At 39.8% G+C, this 26,432-nt stretch overlaps 1 protein-coding gene across 1 annotated transcript in view; it reads right to left on the reverse strand.

Annotated features, from left to right (window-relative positions):
* Window positions 1-26,432, reverse strand: part of sgcd (sarcoglycan, delta (dystrophin-associated glycoprotein)) — a 193,126-nt gene that overhangs the window by 93,275 nt on the left and 73,419 nt on the right. The window contains exons 3-4 of the mRNA XM_030747071.1: window positions 26,086-26,173; window positions 20,103-20,222 (exon numbers count right to left, since the gene is read on the reverse strand). Coding sequence (XP_030602931.1) covers window positions 20,103-20,222; window positions 26,086-26,173 — 208 coding nt within the window. The remainder of the gene's footprint in view (window positions 1-20,102; window positions 20,223-26,085; window positions 26,174-26,432) is intronic.

The following is a 26,432-nucleotide window of genomic DNA, read 5'->3' on the forward strand; positions in this document are numbered from 1 at the left end:
CTGATTTTCCCCTCGTTTCCTCTGTGTATTTATTGTCTGAGTTTTGCCCTGGTTCAGATGTCAGAGTCTTGTTGTCCTGAGGCCGTGCCTCCATGTCCAGATCTTCAGACCTCCAGGAATCTTATTTTTTCAGTTTAGGTTTCCTTTGTTTGTTTTGTGGCTTTAGTTATTTTTCTCCATTCCTTTTGTTCTTTTGCCATAATAAAGGCTCAGTTTGGTTCATCATTTACACCCTCTCCTGCGTTCTGCTTTTGGGTCCTCACCACCTTTCCTTGCCACATGGCCTGCACCCTTGAATTGTGACAGTGTTTGGCTAAGGGGTTAATGTTACCCTATCAGAAGACAGGAGATGGAAATTGACCGATGGAGTGATGCTGTTCTTTTGTACAGGGATCCTCGCTATCCTCTCCTCTGAGCGCTCCAAGTCTTTATTTAGGCCTGGATTTGAGGATCCCTGCACTAGACTATCTTTGCAAGTATCATACCTCAAAATAATCCTTACCTATGTCATACTGGGGGTTGCTGCAGCCCCTCAGTTCACCCTCTGTTTGAAAGAAACCTTTTTAGCTCCTATTCGTGTAAGGCGACCCTGCCTTTAAAGCAGATTTTTTTTTTTTCCTGATTGGCTGTCCCTTGTGAACAGAAGGTGAAATGAGTGCTGATTTTGTTTCAGCTTGCATTGCTTCTTAAACAGACTGCACATTCTGTTTCATCGCTGAAGTTCAGATCTGGTGACTGAAGAGCTGTTTTGTCAGCTGTCTGCAGAAGCAGAGACAGAACAAAGGGAAAGGTTATGATATAAAGCTCTTCTGTGCAAAAACACGGCAAAATTGCAATCTTGAAACTCTTAAAAGACTTGATTCGGCAGTTTTTTCTTGCATAGACTTCCCCCCCCCTCCCTCTTCAACACAAAAACAGCTCTTAGAGGACTGTGAAAGTCACCTTAGAGGAAATTCAGCCATCAGTGACGAAAAAGTGGCATTATGGCTGTTGGTTATGCTTGCATGCTAGATGTTATGAGTACATTAGCACTAACTACAGTTGGTCTCTCTCTCACACACAGATGGCCCATTACGTGTTGAGGGGGATAAAGACAGAGAGCACATTACACTCCTCTACTGCCTATAGGATGCACACTGCCTGTCGCTGACATATTTGCCTTTTGAAAGCAAACAAAGCCAGCCACGATCATTGCAAATGGCTTTGCCAGGACCTTCGCCTTGTTTGTCAGGGATGGCACCAGCTGCAGATGCCCAGAGCAGAGGCGAGGAGAGACCCCCTTTCCCTCCACCGTGCTTACAATCTAATCTGGCTTTGTGGTTGCTGGCACTTGGATTTATGTCAGCCATGAAACAAGGCTGTGGGAGATGTCCTCGAACTCCTCAGCCAGCCAGGTGTGAGGTACACAAGCCCACACTGCCTACAACACACACAAAGCCATAATTTTTCATTCAGGTGCATGGTGAACTAAGATACCTCACTTCACAGGTCCACTAAGGTGAAAGGAAATCAGAGCCGATGGAGTCCAAATCATTCAGATATTCTAAGGTCTTTGTTGCAACTACTGCTCAAGGCCTGGAAAATAAAATTACAATATTTTACTAAATAACAATTACTTTTGGGAATTTAATTCTTAAATATTAGTTAATTGAATGGAAGAGATTACTTATGTACTATTCATGATTTTATTGTTACTTAGTAAATTTGCCTTTGAGACATACAGTATAAACCATCAGTCCATGGATCCACTGTCTGCTGCTTATGTGGGTCTGGGTTGAGTGGGCAGCAGGCCCAGACCTTCTCCAGCTTTTCCAAGTTGACACTGAAGCTTCTCCAGGAAGGAGATGCCCAAAACATCTAACCTAGGAGATGCCAAGCAGACATCCTAGTCAGATGCCCAAACCACTTCCTTACATCATCTAAAGGAGCATGCAAACCATGGACTGTATGTAAAAGATGGATGGAAAGCAAAGTGAGTGCAAAGGTTCCTACAAAGGTCATTCTTTTAAATGACTAACAGGAGGCAACTCCTCTGGTTTTAAAAAGAAAACCAGTTGCATAAAAGTCTATGTACATGAACAGCGCTCTGCCATAGCTCAAGCATGGTGACCACTCTCACATTACCTGGTTTACTGTCACATGGGCACAGACATCACATGGACTTTGTACTGGGGATTTGACAGACAGTTGATGTCCTATCCTACCTCATCTGACATTTAGGTTTTTGAAGGCACTCCCATCCTGTAATATTGAAAAAAGTTCAGCATTTCTGTGAGAAAATGGACTTCTGTAAGAGGCTGTCTTAACTCACTTAAACAACTGATGAACACTGTCGTTTTTCTAGTGAGGCTGTAGAGGATTTTCTGTTGCAGGTCTGTAATATTGTGTCAAATTGTGGGTCAGGCCTAATTGTGATATACAGTGGTATGCAAAAGTATTCATACCCCTTGAACTTTTCCATATTTTGTCACATTACAACCACAAACATAAATATATTTCACTGGAATTTAATGTGAAGGACCAACACAAAGTGGTATACAATTGTGAAGTGGAAAGAAAATTGTACATGATTCAAAACATTTTTTTACAAATAAAAAACTGAAAAGTGCAGTGTGCAAAAGTATTGAGCCCCCTTTTCTCTGAGTGCAACCAACTGCATTCAGAAGTTTCCTGATGACTGCTAATGACTAAAAAGAGTCCACCTGTGTGTAATCTCAGTACTAATACAGCTGCTCCGTGACTTTGTGTTGGCCCTTCACATTAAATTCTAGTGAAAAAATATATTTATATTTGTGGTTGTAATGTGACATAATATGGAAAAGTTCAAGGGGTATGAATACTTTTGCAAGCCACTGTAGTTCTTTCTTTGGACAATTTTTGAAGAAGCCATTTATACATTCATTTAAGATGGAAACAAGACTTTTCGTGTGACCTCAAAAATTTGGGCATACATGGTTTAAACAGGACCAAAGAACCTTTTTAAATAAAATAAAGACCTTTTAAAGATGATGCTCCTCAAAATGTTCCTTTTATTCCTGAGAGGTTATGAGTTAGTTTGACAGGGCAGATAGCTTTATTTCTTCATAAGCCTCTGTTAATGGTTGATGTTAGAAGGAAAATGCTGGTCAGCCAACATTTTTGAAAGTTTTGAAAAGAAAAGTTGGTTGAGTTTTTCTAAAAGATCTGAAAGATCTGAAACCATGCGAACAGACCTCCCAATGGAAATTACTTTTGGACTTCTGCCACCAAAGTTAAAAATACACTCACCTGCTCCAACAATAAATGCTGCTTTTACACTTTTAACATTCAGATGAAATGAAGTTAGCACCACCTGGCATATATCGATTATGATTGCTTTTTATTGGGCAGCTTGAAACCTAATACAGCCTTCTAGAAGCTGCAGTCACTGGAGTTTTAATGGATCTTTCATCATCTCCCTAACATGGTCAGCTGACAGGAATGCAGTGGCCGCTCACAAACGAGCACATTTCCCTTTCAGCTCAGATAAAACCATAAAATGTAGCCTGCCTCTGTCTCGGCTTGAATAAATTCTCCGCTGTGACGTCGCCCCATGCAGTAACTCCGCAGTGTTTTTTATGGTCTTATTATGGCTTAATGGTGTCCACTCTGAGGAAAGGAGAGCTAGAAATAAAAGTCTGAGCCTGAAGCTGTTGGGGTGGATATATGACTGAGACAGAGAGGTTTGATGGAACATAAAGATGAAGATCATCCAAGTAGTTTTTGTGAAGACAGACATTTCCTCAAGTGCAGGTTTACCGCAGGCCAGTACCTTTAATTCTGTGTTGCACGGAAACAGTAAGTAATTCTTTAGACACAAAAGCTTGAGGTTCAGACTGCTCTAAACACTCAGTTTCACACAGTTTTTTTTTTTTTTTCCCCACTCTTGGTCTCAATGTCAAAAAGAATGGATAACGCCAATATGGTCATTTCAGGCACACAGAGGGAGAACTCTGTGTGCCTGAGGGAGAACTAAACTCTAAAGCCACTGGAGCCAAGGAACAAAACTAAATATACTAAACACAACAATCTAACATCAATAAATCAAGAGATCACAAAGACTAACAAACTAAACTAAAACACTAAGAACTGAGAACACTGTGTTTTAAGGGACTTGACTAAGCTGGCTGCCAGATGCTTGTGTTCTGGTTATATCCCTATATAAAAGCAGGGTTGCTGATCACCTGTCATATTTTTTTTTTTTTTTTGCGTTTTTGGCCACAGCTGCTTTTATTAGCAGTGGAGAGAGACAGGAAATGGGGGAAAGATACAGGGGAAGACACGTGGGCAAATTGGCGACAGGCCGGGACGTGAACCTGCACCGCAACGCGGCATATGCATGTGGTCGCCGGCTTCAGCACTAAGCCACCCAGGCGCCCCGCCTATGTCATTTTGCCATTAAACTGCTGTCTTGCAGCAACTATGTCATTATTTGTGGAGGAATTTCTACTTCAAATTCACAAGATTCTGGCTGCAGTATAAGAAGTTAATGTGAATTTCTGTGTATGTAGACGGCAACAGGTGTGTGAAATTTGCCAGTTTATCAGTTAATCTCCATAATATTGTAAACAGTCTTGATAGCAGACTGATAGCAGATCAATTCCATTTTATTACCATTTTATCACCCTCTGAATGCACCAAAGTCACTTTGAATACAGCAACTGACTGCAAGTGGCTGCAGATCTGGTCCCTGACATGGTCGCGGTAATTTTGGATATGCCATCGGTCTGCAGCCATTCTTTCCGCTAGTGTAACTGTAGCATTATGCAGTGATTCTCTATGACTACATGTGCTCAGACAAAATCTTTTCTGGAAGTCAGACTGCCAATTTGCTTCCAGCTATGGCACTCCTAAATAAACCGCTGGGGAGGAATTCCTAACTTTAAGCTGGGACATAAAGACAGCAAGTATAGAATCATCAATGAACGCTGATAACAGTTTGCTACATTAAGTTAAAAAGCATTTTCCGCAAAAGTTATACTTCTACTATACGTGAACAGTTTCACAAAGTTATGACTCCATTAACAACTCAGTACTCCATGTGTCTGGCTCATTCCACCAGAACACTACACAAATGTCATCCAAACTCACATTACAGATACAGTAAGCTAAGTCAAGTTAAAAAGTACACTTCCCCACATCTTAACTACAATAGTCATACACTGATAGACACACCTGCCACTACACAAAAGGAAGATTCTTACAGTTTTGAAAGGTTTTGAAAGGAAGTGTCTTTTTTTGTATAGATAACAAAATTCAAGTATCCTCAAAAAAAGCCCAGTTAGGAACCACATACAGCAAGAGAAGATTGCTCCTGGGAGGCACAATTCAGGGCAAAAAGAGCCCTTTTTCCCTAGAGGGGCTCAATTGGTTTGATGTCCTGGTTAAAAATTCTTCTGTGATCTTCACAGCATGTCTTTCTCTCTTTTTTTGTTGCCCCCGTCTTCTTTGAATTATGGTCCATGACATGAAATAGAAATGCATTGAAATAGAAATGCAGTTCTGAGAAATGGCACTTTCCCTAGGGCAAATATTTCAACAGAGGCTTCATAACACACAAGGCGACCCTGGAGCAAAAAGGGCCAATGCAAGGTTAGCTTCGGGCTACTGAGGGTCCACAGGGTGAAGACAGACATGGAATAATGCCAGCTCCCTCTGAGCGGTTGGCAAGAAGACATCAAAACACAAACAGACTTCCCTCATTACAAAACAGACGAGGCAGAGCGGGTCAGACATCTCAGAGCAAGTGTGCAGAGGGCAGCTGATCCCTGAGCCCTTTCCGGTCATGACCCTGTGATCAAGAGTCTGCTGGAAGCTGGAAGGTCAGTGTTGTTTCAATAATGACTGAGAATAAATCAGATCCTAAAGGAGAGAAAGCTGAGGTCAAAGGTGCAGGTAAAATAATTCCAGACATCAACTGTAGAAGACAAGAAAGAGAGAGGTTCATCTTTGTGCAGTGCTGTTCTTTTAAAACTTTCCAATTAAATTCCTTCTTCCTGTCTGCCTACCTTAAGGATGATGTTAACAGTGGTTTCTCTCTTTCAGAACTCTTCAGGCTGTGACCCCCAAATACAGCTTCCTGACTCCATCAATGATCGTCGAAACAGGTGAACACTTTAAAGAGGTCAATGCAAAATTATTCTTCAATTTGAACCTGGGGTGAATTAATCTGCCCTTAGTTCAAGATGGGGCTTAAACGATGAACATGGTGAAATAAGAGGAAATAGTGGATATCTGAAACAAACCTGCTTTTCAAGCAAGGAGGTTTAGCGAAGAAGACAAAAGCCTGCATGTTCTGTAATTTGCTACTCCTCAATTCAAATAAAACAGAAGTTATTGTAAGCCTCTGAATTAAACTAACTGGATACCTAAGTGCTAACTCACAGGAAGACACTGCTGGCAATGTGGTGGTCATAGACCATGAATGTAAGTAAATGACTTCTTATACAGAGTGTGCAGCCAGAATCTTGCAAATGTACTTCTGTATTTATACTGGTCCTGTTATCATATGCTCTTTCTATATCACTGCTCAAGCACTTCTGGTTAGATGCAATCTGCATTTCCTTGCATGTGCAATGATAATAAATTGAATCTAATCTAAAAATCTAATCAATGACAAGTGCAATAATTGTTAGGGATGGTCCTTAATATTACCTCAACTTTGAGGCAAGCTATACCACTGAACAACATATGACCTCGTGGTACATGGAGCTGCAATACACAACGAGAGCCTGAATGTCCATTAATGACACTGGTAAGAGTATATTGCTTTATACAGCATGTGGATGGGGCTTTAGTCTGGATGGTAATACCGTGACCTCCAAACTACTGTGAGGAACCAAAGTCATTTTAACACAGGTCCTTGAACTCTAGGACTGCATCATCTGTACAATGCTGTCAAAATTAGCAACATCCTGTCTTTGACTGGAATGACACTGAAAATCTAGTCCATGCAGTTTTTACTTCTGTGCTGAACTGCTGTAATTATTTTGAATGTTTGATTGGGGGCAACTCGATCAAGATGACCAACTGTTCTGTGACGGTCTAACAGTGACTCCTTGGTTGAAAACCCAGTGATCCAGCGCACAAAACTAACAATTATCAATCACTGGAACATTTTAGACACCCAGCATTTGCTTGTTTTTAGAACCCTCCAGGCTACAGAACGACAAATGGAAGAACATGATGATCTTTACTTACTTTGTTCCGTTCCACTCTTAAGACCCCAACAAAACCAGTATCTTGGCATGGCCACGCATCCGTGTTTACTTGTGACATTGGACGTTAGATTCACTTGGCTACATTGGGCTCTAATTGAATGCCCTTCCACTTAAATGTGAGTCGACACAATGTCAGACTCATATCAGGTTAGTAATTCTTTGTTTTCTGGTTGCCCTTGAAGCTTGAAAATGATTCAAAAGGTTCCCCATGTTAGTGTCTCTTTGTTGGCTCCTTGTTAAAACCAGAACTGAATTTTGTAATCCTTCCTCTCACACACAGATGATCAGGCCACATCACATTTCAAAGACCTCATAGTACCACAGTGTACTAACAGTATACACCACCTTGAGATGAGTAGTTGGTGCTGAGATGTGCTTTGGCCCTACTTAAATGCATTTCTTTGTTATTTATCAGTTAAAATTCAGTGGACAAAGTCCAACACAATATGAAGAATGCACCAGTCTTCTTCGTATATGTACAGTATGTGCTTTAGTTTTAGTGAGATGGAGAACTCACAAAGGATAGACGCTTTAGCATAACGTGGCAGTAGTGTAGTTAGACAAAGTGGAGTGCAGTGTACTATATGGTTCTGCTCTGCAGACAGACTCAGAGGCTTCGGTATGGATGCTATTTTCAGTTGCAAAATCATCTGGAAAGAGAAAAACTGACTGGAAAGGGCTTATTTATTATTTCTATTACCTTTATCCAGATGATATAAATAATATAAAATGACATCAACTGTCAGACAAATCATGAAAAAAAAAGGCATTAGATTTTAAGAAGCTTTTAAAGTGTTTTCTTTGAGACATTAAGGAAGATATAATTCAGCCTGTGGGGGAAAGGTGAGGAGTCTGGAGGTTCAGAGTGCTGTTATGAAGGATTTTTAATTCACTGACCTAACATGCTTTGCACAGCGAAACTCTGTGTTTTGCAGTTAAACAGAGAATTCAGATCATTTGACTTTGCCCTGAAACGGTCAGTTCAGCCAAAATAATAAAAGAGAGAGATTTTACTCTCCACAAAATCAAGTAGAAACTGTCCGTGCTTTGAAAAGCAGTTTATAGAATCACACCACTGAAAAATTTACTTCTCTCTTTCTCTCTGGAGTCCTTGAATTAATATTTAATCTTGTTCTATTTTACTCTCACAGTATTATATAGTTAGACTGTAAAAGTGTTATGAGTTTGGTATTGTTTTCATCCATCTGCCAATTCAAATGCTTTCTCTGGTCCCACTTTTAACACATCCTTTTTTGGACGAGTTCCCGAAGTGACCGGAGTGTGCAGATGCCGTTTCAGCCCCCACACTTCACGTTACGTTAGCATCATTTAATGCGCCCCAGAGACATTTTTGTTTTCGTCTTAAATTTAAAACTGTAAACAGAAATTCAAATATTAAAATATTCTCTTTCACACTTTTCATTCGTCGTCTCATAAACCTGTGAACTTGCACTGATCCATGAGAAGTCCTGAGTCCTGACACTGAATCTTCTGAAAGTTCTTTTCAAAGCTCTAAACTTAAAGGACGTAGCTGCCGGGTCGGAAAAATGAAGCCAGTGTGGAAGTGTCTTAAATCTGCATTCTTTCTTAGGTTATTTTGACAAAAATAAATAAATTATAGATCGGCTGTTCCTAACTTTATGACTGCTGAAGACCACTTCAAAATCTGGGGGGAGAAAAAAAAAAAAACTTCTGCAGGCACCGAAATTTTTTATCTCATTACATGAGCTTTAGATGAAGGATTTCCTTCTTTGTTTATTTAATTGATTCATTTTTGATATTCTGAAGACTCGCTTATTGAGGTTTATTCTCCATTAACAGTTTTACTTCTAGCCTCTAACACCCACTGCTCCATTTCAGCTGTTTCCTTCTACTGATGAAATATTAGAAAAGCCAGGAAATTAAGATTAATGCATAATATTTTAATACCATGGATTTCTTTAATTAGTTTTGATTATTATTTAATTGTAAACATTTAATGAGAGTTTAAAACCAAATAAATTAAAAAAAAGGAAAGAAAACCCAAGCAAGAATTAAAGCAGTCTTAATTTATTGTAAATGACTTCTGGTGAGGGGGTACAGTAGCACTGTTGTCTCACAGAAACAAGGTCCTGGGTTTGAATCCACCATGGGATCTTTGTGTGTGGAGTTTGCATGTTCTCCCCATGTCTGCGTGGGTACTCTGGTGGGGTTAGGTTAACTGGTGATTATAAATTGCCCATAGGTGTGACTGTGAGTGTGAATGGTTGTCTGTCTCTTTGTGCTAGCATTGCGACCGACTGGCGACCTGTCCACTGTCCATGGTATTCCCTGCCTCTCCCCCTATGGCAGCTGGGATAGGCTCTAGCCCCCCCACAACCCTGAATTGGATATGCGGAAGAAAATGGATGGATGGATGGACTTCTGCTGAAACACCTGCCGTATCTTAAAGGCCCACTAGGGGGCCCACACTGAGAATCTATGGTATAGATGTCTATGGGGAAAAACAATCATTTGTCTCCCTTCATCTGTGACCTCAGAAAACACTTTCCAGATGACTTCACGGTCTAAACTTCAAGTTTCAAGTGTTACCTAACAAAACATGATATTCATTTTATAAACTATGGTCCCCTTTATAAAAAATAACCAAGCTAAATCCATGTATGCTATAGAGCCTACCCTGTAATTGCCATAAAGCTGTTGTATGAACATGCTATGATCCTTGGTTGGACCAGAGCCAAAATGTTCAGCTGGAGGCTCAGCCTGAGTGATAGCATGGTGACTATATCCATCTTTTCTACAGAGTCTATAATTACTTTATGGCTTTAAGCTGGACGAATTAAGGAAATCTACAATAAATGAACATTTCCTCTGTTTTCTAACTTTGACATGATTAAATGTCTGATGGATTATTTACTCAACTTTCCACATAGTGTGTTTTTAAGCTGGTCTTCAAATGGTCTTCTCTCCAACCAAATTCTGCACACATTTCTTTCAGCTACCTAATCTGAACATGCACCTGTGACTGATGGTGATTTTTTTTTTAGCAAAGACTTGTCTCACTGTCATCTCCAACTAGTAGAGAAGATGAAGTCTCTGCAGCAAAAGGTTTCATATTTGAACGGACACGAAAAACAAAAAAAAGAAAATTATTTTGCTTTCATGAGGCTTTTCTGTGATCACACCACCATCCTTGATTTGCCTCTGCAAAATATGAAAGAGACTGAGCACCATAATGTGGAGTGGTAATTACTCAGTGACTGCATCAAAGCAGACCGAGTGCTGATAACACACCTCATACAGGGGAAGACTCTTCCAATTACCTTTCTCTCCACTCACCTTTCTTTTCTTCCTCTGCTCTCTTCGTTCCCCTGCAGTCTGGCCTGCACTATCATCTGGGCCTGAATACACTGGAGTTGGCCCAGACTTCAGAGTCAATGGGACATAACTGAGGGTAATGAAATGAGTTTAATTATAATTCCAACAGAAAGGAAAAAAGAAAACATTGGGTAGTGTTGTGATTTTGTTTGGATCATTTTGGCAAGTTCTCATTCCACTGAAGGCAGTGTGAGGTGTTTGTGTGTTGGTCTGTGGCGATGAAAGAAAGAAAAGCCCCAAAATATTCTTAATATTCACAAAATAACAAAGTGTGAATTTATCTGCCTCCCAAACACAGAAGGATTACAAGAGCTTAAGTGTCCACAGATGGGTTATTTTCTGTTTGTTTGGTTCAGAAACACTTTTACCTTCAACTCTGACAAAACAGCTTCAATTCCCATTTTAGTCCAATTAGTCTTTTACCTAAAGGTTTGTCATTATGCTCACTGTTTAGCCTGCCAGACAGCAAGTCTTTAAATTTTAAAAAAAAAAATCACTGCTGGGGTGTCTCAGACAACTTATTTCACGGGCAAATACGTTTGGGAGGATTTGCAATGCTCACAAAGCTCGTATTAAACACTTCCCCAAACATTTACATTTGCCCTTCTGCTAACATACGAGTCATTAACCTTTTTTTTTTTGTTTGTGTGTTTTGATGGGTGCAGGCATTGTGTTCAGGCAAATGAACAAAACACTGACAAGAAAGTCAGCTCTTCTGCACCCAACACTGATGTCACTGCATCCTGAACCGCACCTGCAGCTAATGTGAGAAATTAAGCCTCAAGAGCTCAAAAGTGACATAATGCAACAAAACCTTTCAGTTTTTGTGTGCTTGAAAAGCTAAATTTAAGATCAGATTTTGTGTCCAGCAGTAGGATAAAAGTTCTACTGTAACTGGCCAAAATAGTGAAAGTTAGAAAATGATGGGACACATCTCAAGGGGTCTTCGCTCTAATTACAGTTTAAAATAGAAGGGCACTGAAGGACAGCACATGAGGCCACTGCCCTCTCTCTCTTTTGAAAGTGATCTAGATCAACACCAAATTGGGGGTGGGGTGTTGTCCCCCCCCCCCCCCCTTTGACCACGCTCCTTCTCTGGACCTAGCTTGATTAAACTTGGCTTGGTAGTTTTAACATAAAGACAAAGAACTGAGAACAAACTTCTTCCCGGTGTCCTGCTCTGTTGCCCGTGCAAGCATAATTTGAAAGACGCTTGGATCGCAGCTCATAGGCACAGCCCATTGTTAAACTATTATTGACTGATTCTGTACATCACAACTTCTGTCCAATGCCAGTGTTCAGTGCAAATGCTGTAGTGTGACCTTGGTGTATTCAGAGCGAGTTACAGTTAGAATCCAGTCAAAATAAATGATCAAAAAATTACAGGATAGGGATTGTAAGAAAATCAAGATTGGACCCAATTTAATCTGGCAAATATCCCCTTCAAGTTTATTCTTGGGAAGGTCTAGACAGCTGCTATTTTCAAGATAACTGGAAGTTGCATTCTGAACACTTAAAGACTCCACAGTTTCCAAGCCTTAGGCAGTGGGTCAGGAGAGAGTGAAACCAGGACAATGCCTTTTTTTTTTTTTTTGACATTCAAGGGGGTTGTGCACCATGAATTCGTCCCTCCGGGTTAGACTGTCAAAGTGGAGTAGCATCAAAACTCTCTGAACTGTGGTGCATGCCAGTGTGTGCCAGCACACAGCATCTCATTTTTTAGCCACACCAACACAATCTTCACAGGCCACCCGGCCCACTCACCAGATTTGCCTCCCCATCCTTTAAAGTGGAAGAATAAACACTAAGACATGCAGCATAATAGCTGAGACACAAACAGAAAGAGACTAATGGGACTAAAAATAGCAGCCACACTGAAAATGGACCAGAGGTGCATGAGCCGTTGATCTTGAACAGAAAATTGGCCAAATTTACACCAAGCAAAGTTTTTTAAATTTTTATACCCCAAAACATTTCGTATTCACTCCATATCAAAATTGGGATTAATTGCTGAATACCCAGATTTCAGTCTGGGTGGGAAAACTTCAGGCAAAATAAGACTCATTTCCTTTTGCAGTGTTTTGTAATTTGGTAGTACAGCTCTGTTCTGGGACATCCTCGCCTTTTCAGGGACACGTCAGTCATCTCAAGTGGGTTGGCAGGAAGATGAGCTGTAATTAGCTAGCTGAGTTTGTAACATCACGATTAGGACGATACTTTAAAGCACCCAAGACTAATACCTGGCTTACCAATTTAGTCATACTGAGTTGTATAAAAGCAGAAAAACATGACTGTGGCAATCAATGGCAACAACAGTGATTTTGATATCAAAAGAAACTGAATTAGTCGAGAAAAGTTGACATATCACTGTAAACTTTGTGCGATCATTCATACAGCGGTGCAAGTGTAACGCATCCAGTCAAGAGGACAGGACTGTCATGTTGTATTAATGTGAATTGAAGGTCAAAACAGAGAGGCACACAAGTTGGAATTTCAAATTTAGACACCTTATTTTTATTTTAGACATCCTTGCACAAATCAGGATATGCACACATCAGTCCAGTCACGTTTGGTTTTGGGGTTTTTTCTATTCTGTGTTGTATAAATCCAAACTAAGCTTCTTCCTGCTGGATTACTCCAAAGCAGAGGTGTTAACGTGACTGATCCCAAACACCAAGGTGACCGCTGTGTTCCTCCCTCTGAGCTCTCTGCCTGTAAAAGTTTAAATACCTTTGGCCTTGTCCACTCTTTGCTGTAAGCCTCATACTGCATTTATCAGTGCAGTCGGCCACTCTGCAGTTTCCCCTCTCAGCTCTGAGGGAAAAAATAGCAGGCACACTCACTTCGCATGAGCGAGCAGTGGTTATTTTGGAGCTGGAGTTTGATTCGAGGCAGGTCTGAGCGACTCATGGGGAAATATGTTGTGGGAATATCAGCTGACCCAGTGACTGACAAACCTTTGCTCCAGCACCAGTCTGCTGCCCTTCAGGGTTTTTTATTTGGCTCACACTGAAACAACACGGTAGCAGTTTACCTCTGAAGTTTTATTTTGATATTTATATAATACTGTAAAGTAAAAAGTTACTATCATAAAGCAAAAATAAGTAGTAAATACTACATAGGTACTACTAACAATAATGAATTTTTATTCAAAGAAGACCTTTTTTATTAAATATTTAAGTTTTTATGTTTGACAAATATGTATTAACTTTAGGTTTTTCAACTTTCAAGTTAAAAGTTAAAACTGTGTAGTCCAAATGGACAGTTTACATGTAATACAAAAGCAAATCTCAAATATTAAGCCAAAAATATTTTTGAGCTGATTTTAAATTCTGTCAGAATCACAGTGTTATAAAACGATTCATCTAAGCAGCAATTTGATAATTAGACCACGCTGTAGAGGAAAAAATATATGGATGCTACAGTACCTATTAATATTCACGCCAATGTAGGAAAAAAATTCAATGAGGAAGACAAAACACAACCATTGACCAATATTGTTTATAAAACATGGTAAAACAAAGGTACCCCCCCACCAAGAAAACCAAATCTATCAGCTGCCAAAATGAGCAGAAAAAATCCACATAAAGGATTTTAGCTCACGTGTGACCCGCCCCATCATTATAGTCCCTCTGTTTGTGTTCTCATTTGCTGTCTGTCAGCTGGGAACCTGTCACTGTGTCTGACTAGACTATAAATAGTAGAAGGCACTGATGGCAGCATCATGGATTTCCAATGACCTCAGTTGGACCAATTAAAGTTACACGCAGGGGATAATTATGTATTTTATTGGAGGGGAAGGAACGATGGGCCTGGTAATGACATGTGGCAGCTTTATAAGCCTCCACAGAGCCTTCATACGTCAAAGGGACAAGAGAACAGACAGCAGCTCATCTACAGCTGTTACACATCTTTTAGAAGAGTGCAGTCACATGCAAACATTAATAATGCTGTACTGTAATAATACTGTAACCATGTTATACACTTTTCTCAAATTGTTTGTACCAGCCAAAAAGCCACACTGGCGTCAGACATATATCTAAGTTATTAACATGCTTTAAAGGTATTTTTTTTGTCATATTGGGTCTAATTTTATTTAGAAATATAATTCTACTTCTTTAAGCTCTTTTGCTTTATGTTTGCTGTGTTTGACTTAATTTTACCTGCATTAGCAAAAGGAATTGACCAATTTGGCTTTAATAAAGTGTATCTTATCTTAACAGTAACGGTCTCATTCAAATTGTTTCACAGGCGTGAATGTGACAGCTCAACAGAAAGTATAATATGACCTCTGCCATCAAACTGGCTGCACATAAATATGAAATGTGCCTTTATAGCACTGTCATTTTGAAATTTGGGTCAAAATCACTCACTGTTGATGTCTCTCTGTTTGACCTCTTTGACCTCATCTGTTTCCTGGTGTGACGGTTCAAACATCAAAATCTTAACCCAAATTATATTGTTTGGAAACAAACTGCCTCGTGGGAAATAGATACACGGGCTTCTGATTACACTCTGTAAATAAATAGATTATTCAGTTTTCTATCTTTTTACTTATTGTTATTATTTTACTATTCTGTTTACCTTCCTTTCTGTTGCATTCTGTGTTAGCTTGTTAGCTCATAGGTGCTGTGAAGATGTCATGCAGACCATGTTGTGCAGACCACAGCTACAACTTGGTAGGGCAGAATTTATTGAGATCCTAAAGTGACCTGCAGGCTGGATTAAGATTAGCAAACTAGATTAAGATTGCTTGTAGATGGTATATAGACATACTGCCATTCCTTTTCTGGAAAGCTGATGTAGTAAGGGGTCATCCACAATTATCAACATTTTCCAAAGTGTACAAAGAGTACTTTTTCAGACCCTCCCCCAAAAGTGTACAAAGAAAATTTGATCTTTTTTTCATGACATTTAATTTCACCTGGCTCTTTGGTATTTTAATGTAATAGGAAGTATTAATTAGACATCCTGGTGTTGAAAAATTCTGGAAATCTTGGTATCCCAGCTCTCACAGGGAAAGAGGCAGGGTTCACCCTGTAATAAACAGATATACCTATATATTGGAATTTATAAGGTTCAATAAACTGATTTGAATTTGAATGTGAAATGCATGTATGCAAAATGTACATGCTGCCACACTACATTAAAAAAAAAAAAATGGAAATCACTTTTTGGAACAACACTGGAAACCTGACCATTACTACTATTGAAAAATGTTGATAATTGTGAATGATCCCTAAAAGGGTTTAAGAAACTCTAATGTGTTCACCTGTTTTACAAACGATATGACAGTTTAGTTAAGATGACCCCCCCCCCTCAAAAAAAAAACCCAAAACACCTCCAGTGTCAAAAACTCTTTCCTGACCTCCTCTTAAAGGGGTTTTTGAAGTGCTACAAACATGTTATTTCCACTACTGCCTTTGAAAGACAACAGTCAATATTCACAGTTCAAATGCCATCTTTAAAACCCTGTAACAGCCAAATAAACACAGAAACAGTGAGAGCAAATACAATATCTATGTCTGGTCTATCCAGAATATTTTTAGAGCATGAAGCAAATCATTTCTCAGAGCGTGAAAAGTGAAATAGAAAAACTAAATTTTCCTTCAGCTTGTTCTTGTCTGGGGCTCCATTCTCGTACAAGTGTTTTGTGTTAGTAACAAAATAAACTTGAAGATTTGCCTACCTTGTTAAATATATATATATATATATATAAATAAAATAAAGTACATCATAAGAACTGAAATTCAGGTATCCTAACTACATTGAAAATCTTCTGGCAGAGACTTGCAGCAGTCATTAGAGATTAGACAATCCACTGAAGCTCAAAGACAGATTAAGAAACAGTAGAAATATAACAAGAGCCATGAAACAGACCTCGGCTCTACATAAATTAACAGAAGTCAGGACCAACTGCTGAGGCAGCCAGTGCTGAGGTGTTTGATTAGATTTGTCACCCTGAGCGGCCTCATCAAACAGCTCTGAAGATAAACGGAGTAATTGGCGAATCGTGGGTGCGCTCTCTCTCCCTCTGTGTTTCTGCTCCATCTCCCTGCCACGACTCCCAACTGCTTTTTAGTGCTGTCATTACGGTGGACTGAGGTGCTGAGAAAACTTAAATTTTATTCAGATTTTCCCCTTTTTTCTGCAGTGTCTGTCTCCAGAGGGCATAACCTGGATGTGTGATGGGCTCTTTGAATTGTGTTAAGTAAAAGAAGCGTTAGAACAAGCAGTCAATGCAGCTGAAATTCAAACTCAGGCACCAACCTCTTCAGCAAATGCACACTGACAGCAGCACTGATCTTTTCGATTTGTTGCCTCTTAGAAGAATATTAATGAAATTATCTGGCAAACGATATGGTCTGCTGTGTGGTACAGACCACCCAAGAAGTTTGTGCTTCATTTCTGGGGAGTGAAATGAAGAAATGGGTGATGTCAAGGTCGCTAGGTCTTTTATATACAGTCTGGTTATGCCACCAAATGTGAGACTTGTGACTTTGAAATAAATATTGCAATATACCTTTCTATTAAACAACTCCTAGCACTACCTGTCCTTCCTCTTCTCTGTGCCGTCCGTCACTAGCCTCCATCTGTGCCTCTCTCTGTTGAGAGGAGCACTTTGCTGAGACCGGTGACAGTAATAAAGTCTGACTCAGTGAGCCCAGAAAGGATGTAAATGAATGTAGATGAGCATGAAGAGTAATTGCTCACACAGAGGGCTGTGAAAGGTGTGTGTCAGAAAGAGTGAACCCTTTGGAGTGTTTAACTGGAAATGGGTGGCCCAGTCAAAAAGGAGAGACTTCAAATATCTGTTTATCTTTTAATGTTGCTGAATGGATGGAGCAGATGGATGAGTGATGGTGAATGATGGCAGATGCAAAAATAATGGTGACTGATGTTACAGAGAAAACAGCAGAGAGAAAAGAAACTTTTTAAGTAATAGGGAGGGAAGGAAGAAATTATAAATATGAAGAAGCTAAAAAGGGTAAACTGCGTCAAAGACATAACAACTCAGCCATGTGCATCTTCATATCAAGAATTTTTAGATCTTAATTATTCTGATTGCAAGCTATTTGAGCTCCCTCCTACTGAAGCCCATGTACCGAATAAAAAACATGTAAGGAACAAGCCACGATTAACGCTGTCCTTATGTTCTGCTGGTGGTTGTTTTTTCATTGTGAAGTCTTGTGAAAAAGTATTTGCCCGTTGCTTGATTTCTTTTTTTTTGCATGTGTGTCAAACCTAAATGTTTCAGATTATCAACAAAATTTCAATATTTGACAAAGATAATCAGAATAAATACAAAATGCAGTTTTTAAATGAGGATTTCATTTATTAAGGGGAAAAAAACCTCGACACAAATTTGTTGCTTCGACGCTTCTTTTAAATGCGGCAGCGCTCTGGTGTCACCATGTAAGCGGAGTGTTACACCCGCATTAGCAGCGTTAAAGTTCTCTAACAGTCTTAAAGTTCTTTAACACTGAGTGGATCATTGCTGACATGTTTTTCCACACCTCCACTGCTCTCTGCCGTGTGTATGTGTGTGTGTGTGTGTGTTGTGCTCACTGTGCTGAGAATTTCAAATGTTATTTTTTTTCCTTTACTTCGGCTGTTAGCTCCCAGAACGGATCGCTATAACCACAGTTTGCTAGCAGGTGCCGCCATTAGCATTAGCGATCGTTTGGTACGAGGGGCTCTGTCAAAATATTTTTTATGCTTTAATCCCTGATTAGTGACTAAAAATAGACCTGCAGTAGAAACATATTTAAGAGGATGCTTGTGAATTAAAAGCATTACAACATTAAGCGCACGCAGCCCCCAGTTTTTCAACAAAAACAGTGATAACACAACAGCAGCAGGCAACTGTTTTACATGCAGTCAGTCTGCGCAAGCGCGGCAAACGCAGAGGGGCAAAGCCGTTATCAAGACGGTGAGCTCAGGTGGAGCGAAAGGAAATGTTTTCCTAGCGTCCAAAACAGCAGAACTTTTTCCTGTAACCACCATTAAAACCTTTACAGGGAAACAGCTGGAGGTCCTTCATCAACCACCTGATCAGTAAGTGAAGAAAAGAAAATTTTGTAGCTGCTCCATCCACTGCTGTTTGTTACACATAGCGAAAAACTGCAGTTAAAGTTAAATTTTTATGGTATGATTCATTCCTTTCCATTCAGTACCACTGTATGCCTCCAAACACCACATTCTTGAAAAGACAAGAATTGTCTGCCCAAGTAAATATTCACTTGGGATGGTCCTGTAACTGGACGTAGGTCTCTACAACTCTGTCCTCTTCCACAAAATAAAATGTAAAGTTATGTGGTCTAGATGACCCCAACCTTATCCCCAGAGCCTAACTTTAACCTTATGCTTTAAAAATAAGCAAAAAGTTTGTTTTTTTTTTTTTCTGAAGAAAAAAAAAATAGAGGTCACCAGATTTTGGGAAGACAGTGAATGCTGTTAAATATATGATTTGGAAAACCATTTATAGCTCCAGGGGAAAAACATGACCTCACAGGTTACATTCATTGTCACAATAAATAAAAATCCCATGTTTACCGCTCCAAAAACACAATTTCACCAGCAGCTCATTAATAACCCTCTGGCAGGGCTTCCATGTCAAACAGAGTATCTGTTTAAGTCAAAGCTCCAGTCTTGTGACATGACCTTATGAGAAAGGGATGCCAACATTAAGCTTAAATCTACCACTTCCCGCAGGCAGACTCCAGGATGATCCTCTCTGCTGAAGCGTTAATTGTATGCAGATGCTTTGTTTATGCTTGTATTAATGATTGTCTGAGAGCTAATTTTGTCTTCACTATCCTCAGTTACATCCCCCTGCTCTCAGAGGAAATCATTTGTCGCAGCGGCATCACTCGGAGGCCGACTGGCCGTGGCAGTCAGAACAACTCTGTCACTTCTTATCTCCTGTCATAAGCACAAAACTCATTTGTCTAAAGGACTAACATGTCACCCACCACCCCCCACCCCTGCCCGCTGAGTCCTCTTGGCAAATATGAGCTCGCCAATCACTCTCCTTACCTAGAAGTCCTCATCTTTTTTTGCTAGTTGTCATCTTACTCCTCACATACACAAGTACAACCAGCAGAGATCTGAGCCCTACTCTCCTCCCAATCGACTGCTTATGATGCTAATATAAGCATTACATTACTTTGCTTTGCATTTATTGTACGTCAGTTTGACACATTACATCAGCTCAGATACAGAAGCATGTGTGCATCTTAGAGTGGCAGCAAAATGGTTACTAGTAAGAACCCCCCCCCCCAAAAGACCTTAGACAAAGTCTTTAGAATCACAAATTAAAGCTTTTTGCTCTCCCAAACGTGAGTCCATCAGCTTAAGGTCCTTGATACCAATATTACAACACGAGCCAAACCTGTAAAACAAAACACCTTCTGCTGGAGCACCTTCAACATCTGTAATCTATCAGCCATTTCCCACTTTAGATCCTAAACAAGCATTCAGAGGCTTTTGAAGCCGGTCACTCACCCATCACTCGGAGCCGCTCTGCGCCCACCACCACCTCCTGCTCATCGGCGGAGAACAGAAGCTTCCCAGAGGTGGATTTCACTTCAAACATCTTGCCTCGTGCTTTAAATCCACTGGATCCTGAACCAAATGCAGAGAAGAGAGAGGAGACATCAAAGACTGGCGCTGATTTCTTACTGAATTACCTCAGAATACATGTATGAAAACTTAAACATCACCATGGTGGAGTCCCGCAGGACTTCCGACCAAACTTGTCAAACACTAAATTGATTTTGTTTTAATTTGTGAGAAAATGTCAAACAAACCAATTAACTGCATGTTTTGATCAAATGTAACCACAGTCAAAGTAGAGCCGAACTTGCCCTTTGCTAAAGAGGCCACAGGTGTGATGTAATATTGTACCATAGTGGCCTGTAGTATTACTGTTTGGTCAGTGATGCTGAGTCCCATTCATAGAATTGCTGATAATTATATCTGCTTTATTTTATTTTCATTTATTTAGCACTTTATAAATGGTTACAAAATGTTAAACCATAAAGACAAATTAAAACAATTTCAACAGAATTAGAAGCAATTTCAAATGCAGTGAAAAGAAGGGAAAACAGGAAGAAAAAATGGGAGAGCTGTTTACATGGAAGATTGGGTTAAATGCTAATAGTAGGCTGATTCCCACTTGTGGTCGCATTGCCCATGTCATAAGCCGGGGACCTAATTTTGGCCAAGGCTACAGATCCACCAAGGTCCTGTCAAGGATCAGCTGATAATTTTAAGTGGTTGTATCCTATTGCCTTTTTCCAGTCAGTGGGAATTTGCTATTCATAGTTTATAAAGTTGAAATAAAAAACAATGAAAGCTTTCTATCGCTTTAGCTTCAGATTAAAACAATTCCAGTCCAATCAAAAAATATCAGTCAGCCTAAACCAGTTCAAAATATTACATGGAATAAATTAAATTAGGAAACATCTTGAGAATATTTGTGATAAAATGTTTAGAAATTCCAACCATCTGTGACAGCTGGCGGAAGAGAGCCCCTCTACAACAGTGGTCCCCAACCTTTTTTGAACCTTTTTTAGTGTTAGACAATATTTCCATAGACCAGCCTTTAATGTGTGGTGGATAAATACGTTAAAATTACTGATAGGACCCTAATCAAAAGTGTGATATTTTCTAAGTATATTAATAAATATGAATCCACTGTGTATTTGTATGCAACTCTATCAGTAGCATCCTTGTAATATCCCGCTACAACATGAATAACACCCTCTCTGCCCACAACGCTCTCTGGTCGCATGGTAACGTTTAAAAATGTCTTCAAAATAAGATACACGAGTACAGTAGAAATGTAGTAGAAGTGTAAGTCAGATAAAATTAAAAAAGTTTTTTCAAAATATCTGACAGCTTGGGGTCTAATACTGAATTTTGCTGCAATTGCTTTTGCTTCATCTCTGGATTTGCTTCCGCAAATTTTACAATCTCATATTTTTGTTCGTAAGTGTGAGTTTGTGGCTTATACTCGCCTCCTGAGCTTGCCATGATTGTCTCCGGTGAAATGAACTAATATAGACACTAAAGCCATCTCCGGGCGTTGTTAGGGTGTAGTTGTGCATGAACGAACTGATGCATGGACGGGAGCTGAGGAGCGTTTTAGTGCTAAACTCATCTGACTTTTGTGATCACATTTAATTGGGAGTGAACATCCGACTGATGTAGGTGATGATTTTATTGGAATTAACGTTAGGAAAAATTGGGACCTGCAGATGTCATCTGATTAGAGCAAAAATCCAATTTGTGTGACTTTGACTGAGGCGAGTTTTACTGTATAAAGCGCATGAAAAATACAACTCACCATAACGCTGAATCAGTGTGAGCCCTGAGCTTGTTTCTCTGCAGCTCATTTTTGCTAGCTTGTGGGCAGAGGTGGCCAAAGTACTGACATTCTGTACTTAAGTAGAAGTACAAGTACTTGTGTTAAAATCTACTCTGGTATAAGTTGAAGTACTGGTTCAACTTCTGTACTCAAGTAAAAGTAAAAAAAGTACAGGCTCTGAAATCTATTCAAAGAAAGAAAATAAAAGTAGCTCCTTGGAGGACGTTTCTAAATCTTTCTCCATCTGAGTGAAGTTATCGCTCATTCTTTGCTCTCCCTTAAAATACAGCAGCTGTTCTTTTAGCTAGCAGACACACTGTGTGACAAACTGCAGACACTTTTTTTGTCCTTTCCGTTTTCTGTCATTTATTTTCCTCACCGTTCGGGCGTGTAGCCTCTATGTAAAGCACAACTTCCTCTAGCTCTTTCTGGTCTCCGAGCGAGCTTTGCAGGAGCCTCTTTCTCTACCGTGTGGGGTGTCTGTGTCCTCCCTCCCGCCCTCTTTTTTGCGGCTTCCAATTAAAAACCGCTCACAATCAGGAGCCAGCTCCTGAACTGACTGGAAATGCAAATATTTCTTAGATGCGTTAAACCTAAAGTAACGAGCTTGTTTTGAAAATGTAAGAAGTAGAAAGTACAGATACTTGTGTAAAAATGTAGGGAGTAAAAGTAAAAAGTAGTCAGAAAAATAAATACTCAAGTAAAGTACAGATACCTGAAAGCTCTACTTAAGTGCAGTAACAAAGTACTTTGTTACTTCCCACCTCTGCTTGTGGGTTGGCTGGGTTCGGCCTCACTAAGTATCAGCCAGCACACACAAGCTTTGATTTCACAGGAGAGTGGCTGCAGAGCCTTTGTGTCGAGCACTGGAGAGTCAGCTTGATGGCTGGGTCCACCTTACTGCTGTCCCCGGTGTTGCTAAATATGAATGGTAAATGAACTAGTTCTTATATGGTGCTTTTCTACTCATGTTGAACACTTAAATATTTAAACAAGCATTATGTAGGTCAACCAACCCATTTTGTTAGACAGGTACGGGAACCAGTGAAGCTTGTGGGTTTAATTTTAGCGGTGACGTATCACGTGACCGAGACAAGCATCTTGACACGTCAAGAGGGAGTCATAGATGAATGTAACAGAGAGAATCCGCCCATTTTTCAAAATAAAACATTGTTCAGAATCAGATATTAAGTAAAATGGAAATAGTTTAAGTTATTTATTCTTTAAGTGCGGCCCGGTACCAAATGACCTACGGACCAGTACCGGTCCAGGGCCCGGGGGTTGGAGACCTCTGCTCTACAACATGCTTGTGAAAACCAGACACATTTCACTGAAAGTGTACTGGAAAGATACTCACATGTGAGCTGTCAAAACTGACTGGTGTCACAACAAACAAGAAAATGTAGACAATCCACCCCAACCCAAATTGCTTTGTCTCAGGCAGTGGTAGGAAACACCCAACGCAGAGGGTGACTGATGGACACACGCACAATTGATTCTGTCACTCTCCATCTGGGATGTGAAGTTCCTCCCCGTACACGAACGCCGCTTAGTCATCAACGAGAAGTTTCCGAGCAGACTTAATCTTCCTCCTCTTCAGACTCAGAAGGCAAATGTCAGTTCACTTTTTCATGTCAGAGACACTTCCTGAGAATGTTTACGTGGAATGATTTCACTTCACCAAAAACTGTCAAATCTATCAGCGTGACAGGTGGTAACTGAAGAGATGTAAAGAAGGTACAATCACAGAGTTATGGCGGAGTAACTGCCATATTTAAAAGGATCAGAGATGATGAAATAATGTGTAAATGTTTAATTATAAATAAGGCAGTGATTTATGATAGTGGGAAAAGTTTGTTAAAACATTGGAGTCTGGATTAGAAAAGCTTCTCAGAATGAAATTTTGGACATGCAAAATATTTTGAATTCTGTAAAATAACACATGCCAAACAAATGTCCTCTTTGCATTCTTGAATATTTACAATATGGAATTATTTTAGCATAACAGACCCCAAAAAATTTTTCATCAGTCTTTCTGAACTCACTCTGGCTGAACTACTCAGGAGTCAGGATAAGGCAAGACAGAGAAAAGATGGATGGAGAAGTAATCCAACTAGCTGGCCTTAATAATGTTCATTTCAAGTGACAAAAACAAACAAAAAGAATATTTTGAAACATCCCTTGTGAATATTTGCTATTTTAAATAAACTAATCGTTCACTATTGGAACAAACACTAAAGCCCGTAGTATTAAGCAGGATTAGGTCTCAGTCACATGGGCCTAAAGTTGGTGACCCCCTGGTAACCTCCAGTTGGTAGGTAAAATTGTGTATTCCCTGACTGGTTGGCAAGTGGTTGCTGGAAGTTGGTCACACAGAAGGCGATACTCCAGAACCCTCTTTGTGATTGCTTTGACTGTTACCAGATTGCCGTAGTTGTCCACAGCTTGCATGTAAGATGCCAGCTAGCCTGTAAACAGTCACCAACTACTCACTGACTGGTAGTTAAACTTGGAAAAAGGGTGACACAAAGTGGAAATGGAGACCATTTAACACATTTACTGCTACCACCAACACATTTCAAAAGTTTAACCTTACTTTGAAGCTGAATGGTCTCCATTTACAGTTTTCACTGCACTCTTTACACATTTAGTGAGTAGTTGGCAAGTGTTTTCATACAAGTTGGCATTTTCAATGCAACCTACAAGAGGACTGTGGCAGTCTGCTAGTGACCAAAGCAATCACCAAGAGATTTTCAGTACAACACCATATACCTCTTTGTGACCACTTTCACCTAATGCAACCCCTCGCAACCAATTGGGGAAGACACATTTTTCTCTAGTGACCGGTGGATGCCAGATTGCCGACTGTTCTCTGGGCCTGTAACTGGAGTCACAGGGTCTTAACAAGGTAACCAGGTTTTCAGTGTTATGAAGGTGGTTCTCTCGTTCTGACGGTCTATCTCTGTGGTAACTGAAGACCTAACCTTTGAAGTAGGCTGTGTTTGGGAAAAGAAGTTCGAAGTATAAAATAACTACCTGCTCACCAATCAATTCTCTGATTAGTGTCCTCAAACTTCGGTGAGCTTTGGCTGCATCAACTGCTTTCCTGTACAGAATGTATTATGTGTCTAGTTTGCATATTTTACAAAGGAAGAGCAAACCATAGTTTTACAAAAATATCAGCTCTGCTGACAGTATCCTGTCCATGTTTGTGATTGGACAGATGCCAACACCACTATCTCTTTCATGTGAACATGTTGATAACTAGATTGGGAAACTCTGCGCTGACTTATCTAGTTGGTAATTACTATCATGCAACTGCTTAGCCTGATTGCCCATGTTAGTGAAAGTGAAGCCGGGTGTAGCACACCTCTTGCTGTATGACAACTGGGATAGGCTCCAGTCACCCTGTGACCCTGAATTGGATAAGCACCTAAGAAAATGGATGGACTTCCTTCCCTGATCTTATCAGAATTACTGTATGTTCTTCACCTGTATTGACAACTATTCATTTCTTCTAATTTAAACTTGGCACCTGTAATGCTAGAGACACAAGAAAGTGCCATCTCGAGTTTAAGGATGTTCACATGTTCACTGTTATTTTTTTAGGCAACAGGAAGATTTAATGTACTTTGGGTTTCTGCTGATTTGGGCCAAACCATGTTATTTTCTTAAATGTGCTTGAGACTTGTGATAATTCATAGGAATATCTAAAACACACTTACATCTACCAACAGAAGTAAATGCATCATAAAGAATATGGTACCAGTTACATGCACCTGGTTTGTTTGTTTTTTTGGTGGATTTTTTAAAAAATATAATCTTATATGCTCTTTGTTGATTTTAAATATGTTGTGACCTACAGTGTGTGCTTGTATGGCCACTTTTTTTTTTACCAGGTCTCTTTTGCAAATGAATTTTTAATCGCAAAGTGGCCTTCTGGCAAAATAAAGGTAAAATAAAGGAAGATATAAACTGTCACCAGTTCAGGGAACATCATTCATGAATAAAAATCTAAAAGCAGGTCTACTCCAGTTTAACCACTGGCTGTGACGTCTATCTTTGCTGATTCAAATGGAATCGATGAATAACAGTGTTTCTCCTGCTGCGTCTTACCTGTGACGAGCTGTGTGAGCAGCTGGTTGTTGTTGTTGACGATATTGACGGACACGTTTCTGGATGACTGCAGGAACAGTGGGCGGCCCTGCAGAGAGATTGACCAGGTAACTCATTTAAATTGAGGTGCAACTGTTATCAAGCTGTTAATGCTTATTTAACCCTCTGAAGTCCAAGTTCAAAGTAACCCTGTTTAGTAAATGGAAAAAAAAAACAAAACTGTTTTATGTGTTTCAGTTAGAATCTATATTTTTGGTCCCTTGATTACTGAGACTTTAGCTTTGGATAAACATTCTATACATCTTAAATTTTTATACTTTGTGTCAAAATTTAGGGTTAGGCTTACT

Source organism: Archocentrus centrarchus, chromosome 14, assembly GCF_007364275.1.
Source record: "Archocentrus centrarchus isolate MPI-CPG fArcCen1 chromosome 14, fArcCen1, whole genome shotgun sequence".
In the NCBI taxonomy this organism is placed as follows: Eukaryota; Metazoa; Chordata; class Actinopteri; order Cichliformes; family Cichlidae; genus Archocentrus; species Archocentrus centrarchus.